We start from the raw sequence: 16,450 nt of genomic DNA on the forward strand, positions 1-16,450 counted from the left end.
ACCAATGGAGGTCACTCCTTTCCAGGGGGCTTTTTGTGTTTGCCCAGGATGGGTGGGTGGTCCGACCCAGCAGTGGGTCTGCTCCCAGCTCAGACGGTGCTGGGAGGGAGAGCCACTGGCCCTGCATTGCTCTTGTGTTGGGCCCAGGCTGCTCTGTCCTCAGCAGGGCATGAGATCAGGGCTTCACGCCTGGGGTTTAACCTCCATGCAGAAGGTGTGATAGTTTTCTCTAGGCTAAGGGGAAAACGCAAGGTAGGTTCTGACATCTCCAGCCCTGGGATTTTAGAAGAAGCATCATGCAGTCTCAGGTTGACACTGTCTCTCCATTTTATCAGGATGGGTACACATGTTGCAATGTTCCCATGCAGCTTTTTTCCAACAAGCCGATACAATGGCTTCATTCTGAGCCATATGTCTCCCACCCCTCCATCAGAGTGAAACCCAGCACAACTTTCAAGCTGAGATCTCAGCCTAGCTGATGCTGGTAGAGATCCCCAGGGAACCTGATGCTGAATCCGGGGAACTGGATGCTGAATCCACACCACCAGTACCCACCACACTGGGACACAGCCCCAGGGTTTGCAGCTGCAGAGAAGAGAGCCAGAAGAGATGCTGAAATGCAGAAGCTTCTGCAAGTAGAGCAGGCAACCTGGGGCAAAATTGCATGGCAAAATACACTGCCGCAGTGCTCTTGTTTTAATTGGAAACAATGGGATGGCACAAGGAGAAGCTCCATTGAAGGTAGGTGGCTGTTGATCGATGGCAGCTGAGTTCATCCTGTAATGACTCTGCTAAGCCTGTCGACTGCCTGCTTGAACACTCAATCACCACTGCGTCTATGCTTCTCATGCACAGTGGCCATACCAAATCCCGAGGAGGAGAATTTCATAGCTGTACAGAACACGGAGATTTTAAGGTCACTAGATATTGAAGCATTTAGGGGAGCTGGCTGGCTCTGGGGGGCAGGACACAGCCCTTCCTATCAGCACTGGCCCATCATCCTTTCCTCAAGTGCTGTCCTGAAGGGTGTTAGAGCATCTGCCAGGTGGTGCCGGGGGGTCTCACCTCCCACCGCAACTGCTGGGATGTGACCAGGCACCCTGCACCGCTCTGGGTGCTCTTGCAAGAGGAAGCAATATTGCACCCATGCTAACAGCTGGCCCGGGGCAGCACTGGCCTCTGCTCACCGCTCCTCCGTCCTGGGCTGACTTCAAACTTCCAGGCTGGATCCGGCTTGTGCTGGTGCCGGGATACCCGGGGCTCAAAGCTGGGTGTGCTTCCCAGGGGGGTTGCCCTTGTGTGCTGGATGGAGGACCAGATGTTTAGGAAGCCAGGCAGGGCATGGGTGGGATGCAGATGTTACAGGACAATGCCCTGAACTCCTTCAGAAGGGAATGCAAGGAACTCAGAAAATGCAGCTTAATTGCTGCCCTGGGCCCCACAGGCTGGAGGTTACCTTCATTTTTAAGGAGTGTATCTTCCACAAACACAACAATTTCCATTTAAAGGCACCCGAGTGACTGAAACTCCACCGCTTCCCTGCTAAGCTCCTTGCCTTGTTATCAACGTTCGCAATGCACTGATGAATACGAGCTTTGGATACAGACCGCGGCTGCAGGGACATGGCAGGATAGTCCCTGCTCCAAAATAATTTCCCCACTCTGTTCAGAGCTGGCGCCTTGTCTCTTGTATGATGTTTTCCAGGATTTGGGGTAGAAAGAGAAAATCTGGGATACAAGTGCAGCTCCTCTTCTTGCACTCCGGCACTTCCAGCCACTTGAGACTGGGACATGCAGCATATTGAAGGCAAAGACTGACTGCTGGCTGCACTTCAAGGATTCATTTATTTGTTTTTCTGGTCCAGTAATTGCCACATGTAACCAGCAAATTGTTTTTCAACGTGTTCCTGAACTCTATTCTCTCCCATTTTTCCTGCTCTTTGAGGATGAACACTCTTGTCACGGCACTGGCTATAATCTGTCTTTGGCTGGTGGCAAAAGCGCTGTGCCCAGCTCCCTGTTTTGCCATCATTGGCTCTAAATTGCCCAGTCCACGCTGGTCCTTCACAGTTGGAGTATCCGCACCATGGGTCTGGACACGGCCGGGCAGCATCCCTGCAGCACAGTTGGCAGCACAGGCACCTTGGCCCCCAGGGCCTGCTGCTCCCTGTCCCACATCGCACAGCCTTTGCTGCCCAGATGGAGCAGTGGAGAGATGCAAAGGCACGGAATAGGGTTTTTAGGACCATGTTAGGTAAGGGCTGGTGGAGGATGACTTTGGGAGGGCTTTATGATGCCTAAGGATGGAGGCAAGAGGATTTTAATTTCTCTTCCAATCCTAATTCCTATGACTGCTTCCAGCACAAACACCAAACCTCTCTTTTGGGAACGCTCAGAGGGGTGAGAAGGGCAATGCCATTGCAACCACACCAGTTTCACAGCCCTCTGCCCCAGCACATGGCAGCTGCTTCCCTAGACTTCAGGCAGGGAGGAGATCAGCAATCACAGGAGACCTGGATCACTGGGGATGGGACCAGGCAGGGCACCAGGCCACCGATGGGACCAGCATGGGGGCTGCCTGTGGACATCCTGCCTGGCTCCCCCAGGATGCTCAGGTGCTGGCACCAGTTACAGCAGGGCCAGGAGAATCAGGGAAGGCACGAGGAGGATGCCAGGATGCCAGTATGGCTCAGACCTCAGCTCCATCTCATACATGGATAGGCATAAGCTCCACTTGGGGAGCCTGCCCCTTCCCCGTCCCGTCACTCCAACGGGCAACACTGCGTGCAGAGCAAGCCAACCCCAACACCATCTCGGAGAGGCCAGTTGCTGCCGTGGAAGTTACCTATGGCGAACTCGTCAAAGGTGGCAGTGGTGGAGTTTTTGCCCAGAGCATTCGTGACTGTCAGAGTCACCTTGTACTTCACAGTTGAGAAGAGCTGGAGGTATCTGATGTGACACCTGTTTTTGGGAAAGACATCCTTCTCGCAGACCATCTCTCTCGTGCCATGTCTGGAAAGAAGAGGTGAGAAGAACTGTTACCTACAAAGCAGTGTTCAGGGTCAGGAGGCACCCATGCTGCCAGAGGCAGGAGGCAGAAGAGCAGTGCTGTCTCCCTACTCTGCCCACAGTCCCTGTGCACCAGCCCCTGCCACAGTCAAAGGGATGCTTTCTTCCTGCTGGGGAATTCTGCAGGCTCATGTATGTGATGTTTTATCCTAATCCTGCACAGAGGCTGCAGTGAACTGTGCCCCAAGGAAAGGATGAGACCCTGCTGGGGTTGGGGTTGGCTCTGTCCCTCCTGTTAGAGGAATGGGGTCTCCTTCCTGCTGGTGACACAAGCCCCAGAAGATAATGCATGGCACCAGCCTATATAAGGGCTGTGCCAGGACCCAGGCACAGGGTGGGGGATGATACCATGCCATGGCCAGTTCTAGGTGAGGGATGCTGCTGTTGCCCAGCTGCAGCCAGCATATGCCAGAAGGGAGCATGGCTGTGCCAAATGCACTGAAAAACAGCAGACATACCCTCCACTGTGGAAAGTGGTGCAGAGAGAATGCACTTGGGGGGCATGGAAAGGGGACCTGGGAGCTGGGGACTGCTGTGGTCCTCTCTGGGAAAATGGGAACTTTCTTGGGACAAAGCCCCAGTGCCAAGCATCCAGTTTGGATGTCCCTGGAACATCCTTCACCAGGCCCATTTTTGGGACACCAATCCCATACACTCAGCACAGGTCAGACCAACTGCCCCAAGACTTCATGGCACTACTTGGGACCTGCTCCAGGGTGCAGGGACAAAAACTCACTCCACTGCACCCTTCCTTCCCAGGCACTTACATGACGGAGATGTTGAAGGAGTTGGGGATGTAGGTGGGAGTGGGAAGGTGCCAGCTGCAGTAGAAACCCTTCGGGTAGTTGTTGGACCGGCACATCAGCAATGGCTCCTTCGGGGGGGCTGCCAGGGAAAGAGAAAGAGGAATTACCCATTGAGGTGGGGTTATCAGCAGGTCCTGAACAAGGGGATGTCCCTCCACGCTCAACTACTGCCAGCTTGGGAAGGGACACAGTTTGCACAGGGAGCCTGAGCTGTGTTTATCATCTGCTCAAAGCACCTGGGGGCCCTTTGTCCCATGTTTGCTGCTGAGGTCCCTCATGAGACCTTGCTTTGGACTGGTCTGTGCTCAGCAGCTCACCTCCTCCCCTGGCAGGTCACTGGCTCTAATGAGAGATGGAGTGGCAGAGGAGGTTGGCAGGTACCGGGCGAAATTGTCTTCAAGGCTGTGATGGAGACATCGCTGATGAGGAGGAGGTGCTGCTCTCTTGACCCCATTAAGCTACAGCACTCATGGCTTTCTCTGCCATGTCCCTGGGGAGTGATAAACTTGTTGAAGGATGATCCTCCAAAAGACCAGAGGTCCTCAAAGGGAGGAACAAGGACTGCTTATGGCAAGATAAGGAGGAACAACCTGAAACCGACAGAGAAAATTCAACTTTGCAGGAGGACTGGCAGAGTTAACACTTTCAGCAGTGGGGCAGAGGATCTCATCCCAGGGACCTGCCTCCCAAGAGACACAGGCAACTGGAGATAGGATGAGACCATGCAGCAGGGAACAGCCTTCCTCTGGCCTCATCAGCCAGTCCTAGAGGTTAGAGGCAGAAGAGGATTTTAAACTCAACCAAGTGTTCACACTGTGCTTGGCTTTCCCGGACATATGGGCACTCTGTGCTCTTTGCAGGAGCATCGTCAGAGCCGCAGAAGACTCTGCAAAATGTCAAGGGCCAGTGTATGTGGGAGGATGAGATGTGATACCTTTCAGCTGATAAATTTTGCCCTTGTAGGTTGGTGAAAATCTGAACTGACACCGAAGTCAACTCCACTTGGTACCTGGACGCTTGCATTGCTAAGAGCAGAGTTTGGCTCTAACTGCAGCACCTTGGCATAGTATGTTGCAATAAAATACACTCCCTGGGCTGGGTGTGCACCAGGGTTCCCTCGGAGAGGCTGTCTGAACCTATAGCGGTCCCTTTTTCCCTTCCTTTGTTAGCCCTTGTCCCCATGCATCCACCTGGGATGTCCCAGGACACAATCTTCTCTCCAAGCAGAGATTTTGAAACAAACCTGTCAGCCTCAGCGTAAACACCGCTGCTCACCATTCCACCGTGGTCCCGGCAGCACTCCCCACCACACAGCTAACTGCTCCCCTCCCTGCAGCTGAGGCAGATGCCTTACATTACCAAAAATGAGATGCAAACAAGGATGAAGTGATGCAAGAGTTCAGGGAACACCCCCAGGCTGGGAAACTCCTTCCTGAGAGGGCTGCAAGGGCAAATCACAAGTCCCACATCACTGTGCGTGCACTATATCTTGCTAGGGAGCAGCCCACACTGATGCTGGTGCAGGGAAGCTGTGCACCAACCTAACACCCCTCTGCATGCCGTGCCAGTGACATAAAGGATGCAGAGAGTCAGCTAAGGGTGCCCTTGTTGCATCAATGAGCCAGCAGCACCAGGAGGATGCCAAAGCCTCAAGACATCAATGCAAAATGGAACATCCCTGCAGCCACATCTGTGCAAATTCCCCACATGGCACACAGCTCTGCAGAGCTGCTGGTCTCCTGGAGGTCTCCTCAGCCCCACTCAGGCTCAGCCCAGGCCTCACTGGTGTTAACACACTCAGGGATGCATCTAGGACCAAAGCAGGACCCTGATGGACCAACCCATCTGGTTTGCTGTGAGCACAGACTGCCAGGGTGGGCTGCCGGGATCCTGGCTCAGCATTGCACAGCAGAGCCCATGGTCAGAAAACAATGATGGGGTTTGCTAGAAAAGCTTTCTGGGGGGGATGCCATGAGCTCCAGCTGCAGCACCCTACTGCAGGCTACAGAGGGAAAACGGAGGCATGGGACTTGCATGCACGCTGGTCCCCCTGGCGCAGGATTGGAGAGGGAGCAAGCAAATAACAAGAGAGCCAAGGATAGCAGAGTCAGGCAGTGGGGAGCAAGAAGATTCTTGGGGAGAGGGAGAGGGAGAGGGAGAGGGAGAGGGAGAGGGAGAGGGAGAGGGAGAGGGAGAGGGAGAGGGAGAGGGAGAGGGAGAGGAGGGGGCCAGCAGGGAGGGAAGCTGTGCCGGTCCACGATGCGTGTTCCTCCTAATGGCAATTTCAGCCTTCAGCCAGCAGACGAAGGCCAGAGCCTGGTTAATGAGCCTCCCAGCTAAATTATTCAAGCAGACCCTCCGCAGCAAAACAGAGTGGCTAATCGCAAGGCCAGAGACAAGGGCCTGATCCCTGCTACAGCTCCATCCTCCTCCTCCTCCTCACCGGCTCCTTAACCCCTTCCCTGCCCCACAGCCGCCCCCGGGGTGAGGCGGGAGTAAATGCAGGGCAGACTCACCCTTTGCAGGGGGCAATGGAGAGAAAGGGGGTTGGGGACTCCCGGGAGGTGTTTCGAAGGGGGTGCAGGGGATTTAGGGACAGCCTTTGGGGTCCGAGCGACCGCGTGGTGGCAGTGTGAGCTAACAGCACCCGCCTGGCACCCGGCAAACCGGGCTGGGGGCGGGAAATGTTGCAGGCTAGGGGAGGATGCTGGGGATGCAGCCGTGGGTCTCTCACCCACTTGCTGCTTGTGCTCAGCTGTCCTGCACGACACCAGGAGCCAGCCGGATAGAGGTAGCCAAGGCTTTGGCGAGCATCCCTGAAGTCCTGCACGGTCCCTGCCCGATGAGGAGGCTCTGCACTACCCGCACGGCCCCAGATGCTGCACCACTACTGAGCCGCAATTAGTCCATCTGAGGATAATTTATCTCTGTTGTCTCCATGCCGGATCTGTGCTAATTCCTCCACTGAGGGGTGAGGGGTGGGAGGGTGGCTTGTGCCTCCAGGTTTGCTTTGCTGGGAGAAGGGAGGCTGCCCAAACTGCCTCCCACTTCCACCCCCACTCTGCAGGAGCCTTTAGAGATGGCCCATTTTCACAGCCTTGAATGTCTTGAAGATCCTGTCCTCTGCTCCAAGACTGAGTCCCCAAATGCAGCCCCTATCTCTGTGCACGCAGCAGCCTCGACCTTTCATCCTCTGGTGCCTTTTAGCAAGCCAGAGGTGGAAGAAGAGCCTGTCCCTCTCTTTCTGGGCAGGGACAAGCTGTCTTATGAGGACACTCCTGCCACCTCCATCTCTCCAAAGAGCTGTCAGTCCCAGAGCCACAGGTGTTTTGGGAGGGGGATGTCATGCAACTGCCCCACTTTCCACCTTGATGGGCAGAAAGTTCACCCCACGGGAGAGTGCAAGACCAGTGTGATGTGCCACTCGGGGCTGTGAGCATGACACCATGCTGGTGACCATGACCATGACTGCCACGCACCACAAAGGAGAGGGCTGCAAGCCCCTTCTCAGCTGCCATGGTGCATTGGGAGGGCTGTCTTTGTCCACCCTGCCACAATGCCTCCAAGCTGGTGGCAGGAACCCCACCTCTCTATGGGAGAAGGTGGCTTGCAACCCTATTCCTCTCCCCTCCTCTCCCAGGAAAGGTGCTCGCCTGCACAGCTCATCCTGCCCATCAAAGGCTCTTAAAGACAGCAAATAAAATTGCAGGCTCCAATCGATCTGGCGCTCTGTAATGCTGTCTTTGGAGGTGGGCCAGCCAGTCGGACCGATGGAGAGAGCAAGAAAGGCAGCGTAGGAAAACAAAGCCATCAAGGGAGCATTAAAGGCTTTTCCTGCCCTGAGGCTTTGGGCAGTGCCTCTGGGCGCGGGGTGTCCCGCTCCAACCTCCTCTATCCTCCCCGCCCCGGCTGATGTCCAGCTCTCAGCCCCTGCCGGATGCCAAAACAAGCCTGAGCAACACGTTGCCTCTGCACGGGCACTCTCCCTGGGCTCCTGCACGCAGCCTCCCTAATCCTGGCAAATATTTACTTCCCCGTCGCCTCATGGAGCTGCTGAACTCTGTAAAAGCAGAGCTCCTTTCCTTTCGCAGCAAACAGCGCCTGCCCTCTCTAATCTGTCTATTAACCTCTCGCATGGCAGGAAGCCACTTCTTCCATGCGCTCTGCTGATGTCCTCTCTGCAAACCCGGCATGTTTAATGCCTGGCCATGGTGGCTTCCCAGCATCTCGGGCTGCAACCAGCCTTGCTGTAAAAGCTCAGAGTGAGGGGATGAAAGGCTGCACCAGAGCTGGGTGCATCCCACTTGGGCAAACTGCTCGCAAGCTGTGTGATGCTCCAGCAAAATTCGGAGCTGTGACAGGCATTGAAAGCCAGGGTCATCGTCTTTGCAGACTCCACAGAAGACTGGTGGTGGGGACAGGGTTGGCTTTCCCCCCATATGGCACTCCAGGCTTTGCATCTATTTGACCACTGTCTCTCTGGCTTGTTGGAAATAGCTGTCACTCGACCAGCTCCAGCATCTCTGCTCAGCTAGGGAGAGCACAAATGGTAGTGGAGGATGAAACAGCTCTACACGCATCAGCCCAGACACAGATTTTTGTCTCTCTCCCCATCTCTAAAGCCCAGTTGTCCTTGTACCCTGAGTCCCACTGTGCAGGGGAAAAGTGTGACCAATCCATTTTAGAAACCACTAAAAATGATCTACAATAGCTTTTCCTAGCCCTGCTAGGTCATGAGATAATGGACATTAAAATCATGGCATTTTTATATATAGGAAAGTTATTTTAGGTCATTTTTAGAGGTTTCTGAAATGGATCAGTTATAATTTTCCTCTCCTGCTGAGGGCTGAACGTACTAAAGATGCCTTGCTCCACAGGTGGAAAGATACAAAAAATAGTACCAATAAAAGTTTTAAGAGACCTCTCAAACACTACTGTAGGAGGTATTTCTTCTGGTGCACTCAAGGCACATTCAGGCGCCGGGCTGCTGGGAGATACCGATCCTACAGGATGCTTGTGGGGTCACCTGCATAACTCATCATCCTGGTCTCAGGCCAGCAAAGCCTCCAGGGTCCATGACAGCAGGATGTGCTTGTGCTAGAGCTATAGTTGTGACACAGCCTGCCTGCATGTGGGCAGGACCCCCGTGCTGCCCTGCACTGGGGCACAACCCCAGCACTGATGCTGCTCTGCCGCTGGACTCCTGCTGTTAGCATCCCTGACTCTCCACAGTGCCCATGGCAGGATCACTGCCCCCTCTCTTGCCTGTGCCTAACATGCCCTCCACATCCTCACCCTCTGTCTTTTTTTGCACGACAGCCATGACCTTGCAGGCAGTGAGTATGTGCCGATAAGTAAAAAGGCAGCCAAGTGACCGAGGGCAAAGCTGTACAGGCTGGAGGGCACAACAGGGACCCACCCAGGAGTGAGAGGCCAGCCCCGAGCACATGGGCACATGTGCACAAGAGCAGCACACCTCGCACGCCTGCACACACACCTAGGCAGATGCTTTTGTCATGCACACGCTGGCTGCAAGCATGATGTATTATTTATCTAACGCCGCTTTTCTAAAATTGTCTGTGTACAGCAGGCTGGTAGGAAACAACAAAGAAAACAACAATGAATAAATCATATTTCTACTGCCCAGCAAATCAAGGGAGCATCCACCTGCTGTGCACCACCTGTACTGGAGTGCAGCATGGCTGTGGCTAGGGACAGCCCCTTCCACCACCCCAAATGCTGGGATGCGGCTGTGTTTTGTTGCTGGAGAAAGGGAGGGAGGTGAAGTTCCAATTTTGCTCTATAACTCCTTTTTCAGGCTGTTCTTGGATGAGGGCGAGGATGAGGAAGGCTGCAGAGGACAGAGGTGGGGCAGTACAGAGGCAGGTGATACTCCCCTGCATCACACTTCTGTGCTCTGGGAATATCATGTTCATAACCACTGCAAGTTGTTTATTTTTAAATTAATGCGGCAAAATTAATGTAAGAGAGAATTAAAGAGCCCAGGGGTGCAGGGGCACAGGGTGAGAAGCGCTCATCCCTCACTGGCCTCCTGGGTGTCCTGGGCAAGTGATGGAGACAGGGTTTAGGTCTCTCTCAGTCAAAGCCAGCCAACCTTAGCAAGGGACATTTTCAGGGGGACATTCCTCCACCTTAAAATTAGACACTGAAGACGTACCCCTCTGGAGTGTGAGCCATCCCAGCTGAACACCAGAGTTGCCCACATTCAGCCAGCACCTAGCCCAGCCCTGACACCCTCATACTGCAGCATCTCCCCACGAGCTCCCGAAATGGGCCAAGGACACCTGTGGCTGTAAGCAAAGTCCCCTGGCCCTGCTGCCATCTAGGAGCCAGTTCCCTAGCCTCAAAGAGCAAGAATTTATTCCCCAGAAGGTGCCGGAGAAAAAGGTGGACTCAGCAAAAGATAAATTTCTAAAAGTCCCTGTTTTACACTGATTGGGGCTCGTAAACCAAGCTATGGATTTTCTCATTTCCCTTGCAGAAAATTCAGCGCGTGTGTCAAGAGGCAGTGCTGTAAATTTTTGGGTGAGGCATTACTCATAGGGAGAAGAGAGCTCAGAGCCCTGCTTTAAGCCCAAATCTCAGTGCAAGCTCCTAGCCCTAAGAGCTGCCTCGCAGCAGGACAGCGTGCTAACAAACAGGCTCACCGGAGTTTGCTTCATCCTGCACTGCACGAAGCCATGCTATTTGCAGCACAGCAGAGGTGCTCTTCAAACCTGACAGCTCTCAAGCCTTCAAAAAATTATCAAGCAAGCCTGGTTAAGTAGTGAGAGAAAAGAGCAAGAGGAGAGGAGCTCCACTCACCATGGCATGGGGAAGAGTGGCTGGCTGGCATGGCTGCCCTCTCCGGAGATGCTCCGAAGGTGTTGAATGCTGCAGGGAGGTGTTTTGTGCAGGTGAAGCCATCAGGCATCCCGCACCCATGACAGACCCCCTTGCTCCCAGCTGCAGAGCTGACTCCCTCCAGGAGCGTCAGTGCTGGGCAGCATTGCTGTCCTGGGCTAATGCCCACACAGGTCCTTGGAGATCCCACACCAGCACCCCAAATCCACATGGGCTGGGATGCTGGGCTGGATGCCTCAGGGACTGATGTGCAACAAGGATGCTGGGTACCTCCAGCCTTCGCTTGGGACCACACCACAGCAGAAGGTCCCTCCTAACTCTCCTGTTCTCCATTGAAACCAAAGAGCGGCTTTGCTCTGAAACAGTATTAAATATTGAACAAAAGAAAGCAAATCTGTTATCTGGGATAATTGGGAGTAAATAAAACATTTAACCAAACCAAATGCAGCTGTTTCTACTTGGAGCCGGCACAACAGCAGGGAAGCCAGCTCAGCTACTCTGCATCCTTGTTACGGCAGCTGATTATTGTTTTGTGTATAACGGTAGCACAGCCAGGCCTCGAGCAAGGCCGGGGCTCACAGTGCTCGGTGCGGCACACGCGGGAGGGGTACTCCAGAAAGGCAGGATGTGGCAGCACGGTGAGCGTGCTGGGCCCGGGAAGCCCTTTGCAGCGCTGGGGTTTGCTCTCCAGCCTGGGGAGTTCACTGTGAGGCCAGCTTTCCTCCCCCAACACCTCTGCGAGGGGATTTGCATGTAACATAAACCATTTCAGAGCCAGGTCACTGGTTCGCACATAGCCCCGGGCAGTAATGACCAAACCTTGTTACCGGCTGCTCTGGGATTGAGTGTGCTGGGCCTCCATCCAGCTCCTGGAGACCTGAAGAGCAGTGTGGGGTGAGGGACTGTGCAGCTCCCAGGGGAAGGTGCTGGCAAACAGAGCCAAGGGAGGCTGTGTGGATGGAGACCGTGTCCCTGCCTGCAGCTTGGGGCTGGAGCATCCCAAGGTGCCAGGCTGCTGTGCCCAGCTCGGGGTGAAGGGGCTGCAGCCCTTGTGGAGAGCAGGGGGCTGATGTGCTCTTCACTTCCTCAGCACAGCCATGGGGCTTTTCACCACTGGGGTTTGGGGAGGAAAGTTTGATGGCCCCACAGCTCCTGCCCAGATGCTGTGCCTATCCCTTATAAAATTGCCAGGAAGGATGTGGGGCATGAATTGCATGGGATTTTCCAGTCCCTGCCAGAATAGTTTCTGCTTCCAGGGGACCCTTCTCCTCAACACAGGGCTGGATGCACTGTACCAAGGCAATGCAGGAGGAAAATGCTTCCTAGCACCCACACAGGTCCCCTAGCAGCTCCTCTTCACCCCAAGGAGCTTGTGGTTGCTGCACATGGGAGCACATCACAGCACTGATCTCCAGAGACGAGTAGCTGCCTCCCTAGGTACATCTTGATAAAAAACTTCATCAGAGCAGCCCAAAACTGCTCTGAAGTGTTGTTTTCTCCTGTGCCCCATCTCAGCCCACACCAGCTGTGAGCAACACGCAGCCCTGGAGCCCAAATCTGTGCAGAACCCTGGAAATCTCCAGGAGCTCAGCTGGAACAGTTGCCATCCAGAGAGAGGGAACATCTCTGCCTGCTGTACAGGAGGGCAGGGGGCATGCAGGGTGCCCCTGAGGGCTCCCCAGCAGGTATTGGGGAGCCCGAGGGTCTGTGCCACGGCAGCCCCCTGCCTCCATGCCAGCGGGTCTTGTAGAAGAGAACTCAGCATCCCCTCCTCCCTCTTTTCCCAGCTCCAGGCACAAATCCCTGGGACAATCTATACCATGCAATGTCCCTGCCCCCTCCATCACCTTATTTAAAGGCTGCAAGAAAGCAATCTGTCCTCCCAGCCTCTCCAGATGGAGAAGACAGGGAAAATACCAGGTGCAATCAGACACAACTGGGACCATCAGCAGCCGTGTATCCTCAGCAAAGCTGTCCCACCAGAACTCCTGGAAATTGTATATTTATCCAGGAGGAGCCTCCAGAGGGAAGCTACAAGCACTTTGTCATGTACTGAGCAACAAGCTAGCCACGAATATTACCAGCTATCAATCCCAGTGGGGGAGTGTGGGCTGCCTCGAACAGCCAGCAGCTCTCCAAAAATGCCTCTTCTCTCTTCATCCCTCTTGAGATGCAGCCTGGATACATCCCCTTCTTTGCTCTGCTCTTCCCCAGGCTGCTCTCTGCATTATCTTGGCGAGGGGGGTACCTGCTGGCAGAGGGGTCTCTCACTCCACGGGGAATGGAGAGGAATAAGTAAGAGATTTCTGACTCTCTGGAGGAGAGAAAGGGATATTTTCGGGCTTCTCTTCTGCCTAGGCAGGAGGAGCTGATAGGAGCAGCTAGTAACCAGACACAGTTCCATCCACTTTCTTCTTGCACTGGCACTGGTTTTTGCAGGAAAAGCTCCTTTCCTTCAGCATTTATGGAAAACCACCCGCTCCACTCTTCTCCCATGTTTTACTAGAGGAAATGTTGCAGCCCATGCTCCCATCCCCCTCCGTACCCTCCAGCCTGCACTGGCTGCTCCACCTTGGATTCAGTTGGAACAGGGGACCTGAAAGTGGGCACCTACGTGCGGGTACCCTGCTGTGCACCGGGTGTCTGCACAGGCAGTGGAGCCATTTGCTCATCCTTGAGCCAACCCTGTGTTTGGCCATTCAGATTGCATCTGGGTTGGCTCAGACAGACTCAGCACTCACATCCTCAGGACTGCCCTTCTGCCCTGCACCGCTGCTCTCCTGGTGGGATGCTACACTGCTCCATGGGGCTCAGTCTGTGCCTGTCTCAGCCCCTGAGACCATGCAGATCTTCGTGTGCAAGAGCCCTTGCCCCCACAATGCTAGTGGCCTCACCTAGCTTTGCATCATTTGTGCAGTCCTGTTGGGAAACCAACTGCAGGGAACTTGCAAACATAGCTCAGCTGGAGCCAGAGGTTCCCTGAGAGATGCCAGAGTTGGCTGTAGAGAGCTGAAACAGGACCAGAAGGAGCCTCATACGACTTTTTTCCTTGTTGTTCCCACCAGGAATCTGTGCAAGTCCCTGCAGCAGCAGCCAGCCTCCTTGGTGCATCTAGTGAAGCCACCTGCCCCATCCCATGTGTCCTTCTGCATAATATTCCCTGGAAAATCAAAGCACTGGACTCTGATCAGGATGGGGCTGAGACGGACACCCCAGGAGATGGATCTGTCTGGTGGTGCTGTTCAGGCTCCTCAGGGATGCTGCTAGCCCATTAATGACATGCATCAGGGAAGATGCTTAATTTGTCCCAGGAAATGAGGTCTCCGCACCACTCCTTAGCTGCTCATTCTCTGGCTTTGAGAAAATACCAGTCAGACATGTTACTAACAGTAGGAGGGTGCCCAGCTCAAGCCTAAATCCTCCCCTGTGCTGCTGGTGCCATGGGGTGAAGGCAAGAAGGAGGAGGGAGCCCAACTTCAGAGCATCACTCTCCGCAGCTCACCCAAACGGCATCCTTCAAGGGAATGAAACCCAGAGGAGCATGTCATTTCTAGAACGATGGGCTGAGATACCAGCTCAGCTAACACACTGCTTAACACCACTGCTCTCTTTACGAATATCTTTTTTTTTTCTTCAGGTCTGAATGAGAACCTGGCCTCATTCTTGTCTCAGGGCAATGAGATCCTTGGGATGATGTAAGTCACATAACCCCAGACTTCACTGCATTTGGAAGTAATAGCTGCATCCTTAATTCAGCCGACTTCAAGGGAGGTCCCATTATTCAGCCCATCTGTAAAGAAATGGAGCTAAAAAAAGGCTCTTTGCTTTATGAAAATGATGCTCATCTTCCTCAAATCCTGGCTTATGCTTAAATACCCACCAGTGGCAGAGAGCAAACCCCATAGGATGGTCCTGGTGTGCACAGCCAGGGCAGCTCAAACAGCTCAAGGGGCTTGGGGATCCCCTCCCACCCACATGAGAGCCCACAATTTGCAAAAGGAAGCATGAAGCACAAACCAACTTGATTACTCACAGTGACTTCACCTGCTCTAATCATTACCTGTAAAATCTTTGCAAGGTTGTTTTCATTTTCTTCCCTCCCTGCTTCCCCCAGCTTCACTCTGCAGTGAACACCTCACTAAATTCCCTTAATCTCCCCTTCAGGTCATATGCTACCTTCTAATCCTTTAATCAATTTTCCTCTGGACTCCCTGTAATTTATCGACGGCCTTTTAACAACAAAACCCCCAGAAGCTAACGCACTTTTCCTGAGAGCATCTACACCAGATCAGTGGCGAGAGTGGCATCATTGCCGGTCCTGCCCCGGCAGCGATAACCTAGATGCTCAGCACAGCCTGTCCCTCCTCATGGAGGACAGTGGCTTCTCACACGTCCTCTGATTTACTTCCAACAAAGAACAATTAACAAGCAGTTATTGTTATTAAAAATATTCTTATAAATATTTTAATTATTTCTTAACGGCTGGCAGGAACCCCCAGCACAGAGCTCCCCTGGGGTGGGCAACCTTCCTGCAAGTGCCAAGCACCAGAGCTGGGGACTGAGCTTCCAGCAGGAGGTCCCCAAATCTCTTTTGGGCAGAGTGGGGGGGGGGCAGGATGCCAGGATGGGCACCGTGCACAGGTGATCAGGGCACTGCTGCTTTTTTTGGGGAAGCATTGCTGTGCATGCAATGGCACTGCCCAGCACAGCAGGAGACCCTCAAGAGATCTGGGACAGAGGGGAGAGGAGGACACAGTGCCCAGATACCCCACCGATGGGCTGGGACTGATTTCTGGCTGGGTTGTTTTCTCTGCAAGAGGCTCAGCACAGGATCAAAGAGTTTGGCAGGGAAGCCCAGGGCTGCTCTTTCTTCCCCTGCCTTTCTCACCCCCTCCAAGGTCAAACAATACTGGACTCTCAATAAACCATCATAGGGGCTCCAGGTGATTTCAGGAGGTATTTGATAGGATTTCAGCAGACCTGAAGCGTGACTTCACGGGGCCAGGGCGGGGGAAATACCCTAGAGCTTTAGAGGGAAACATTATTAGAGTCACTGAAGGATTTTGCTGCGGTCTCTGAAGCGTTGCACAGAAAATTACAGGAGAAGAGCAAGCCCCATGGTCCAGACCTTGTCAGCAGCAGAAGGATGTTGTGGTGTCCTGGCTCACCTGAGCCCCACTGCCGTCATGGACTGGGAGAACACCACTGCTGCATGCACTGCAAACGCCTCCTGCAACAGGGACAATTCTCCCCTCGATGCATGCAGATGGCTCAGCATCCTTCTGAGATGAGGTCAGAGGTCTGAGACTGGGGGCTCGGCTGTGGATAAGAGCTGCAAGGATGTGCTAGGAAGAAACAGACAGGGCAGGGCACTCTGGTTTTACCCAAATACCTTGCCATCCTCTCCTGGAACAGAAAAAGCAGCTCTGGCTGGGTTAATGCCAATGCAGCTAAGTCAGTCCCATGGCATATGTGCCACCAGCAGCACAGGAAGGAAGGCAGCATGCCTAGAGTGAGTGGAGAAGTGCTGTGATGCTGACCTTTCCAGCAGCGACGTGGGGTGAACCTTCCCAGCATCCAGTGTGGGAGGATTTGGGGTCTGTCTGCAACAGGGAGACGGTGGAGGCACAGCTTGGTACTTGCCCCATGCACAGAAAGCTGTTCACGGGCATTTTCAGAGAGCAGTTCCCATAGCAGCACCCACAGCATTAT

At 53.9% G+C, this 16,450-nt stretch overlaps 1 protein-coding gene across 10 annotated transcripts in view; it reads right to left on the reverse strand.

Moving 5' to 3' along the window:
* Positions 1–16,450, reverse strand: part of CNTFR (ciliary neurotrophic factor receptor) — a 209,881-nt gene that overhangs the window by 20,400 nt on the left and 173,031 nt on the right. For all 10 annotated transcript variants that reach the window (XM_074813720.1, XM_074813718.1, XM_074813719.1 and 7 more), the window contains 2 exons: positions 3,836–3,953; positions 2,845–3,011 (listed from right to left, as the gene is read on the reverse strand). In XM_074813720.1, coding sequence (XP_074669821.1) covers positions 2,845–3,011; positions 3,836–3,953 — 285 coding nt within the window. The remainder of the gene's footprint in view (positions 1–2,844; positions 3,012–3,835; positions 3,954–16,450) is intronic.

This window comes from Strix aluco, chromosome Z (assembly GCF_031877795.1).
Source record: "Strix aluco isolate bStrAlu1 chromosome Z, bStrAlu1.hap1, whole genome shotgun sequence".
In the NCBI taxonomy this organism is placed as follows: Eukaryota; Metazoa; Chordata; class Aves; order Strigiformes; family Strigidae; genus Strix; species Strix aluco.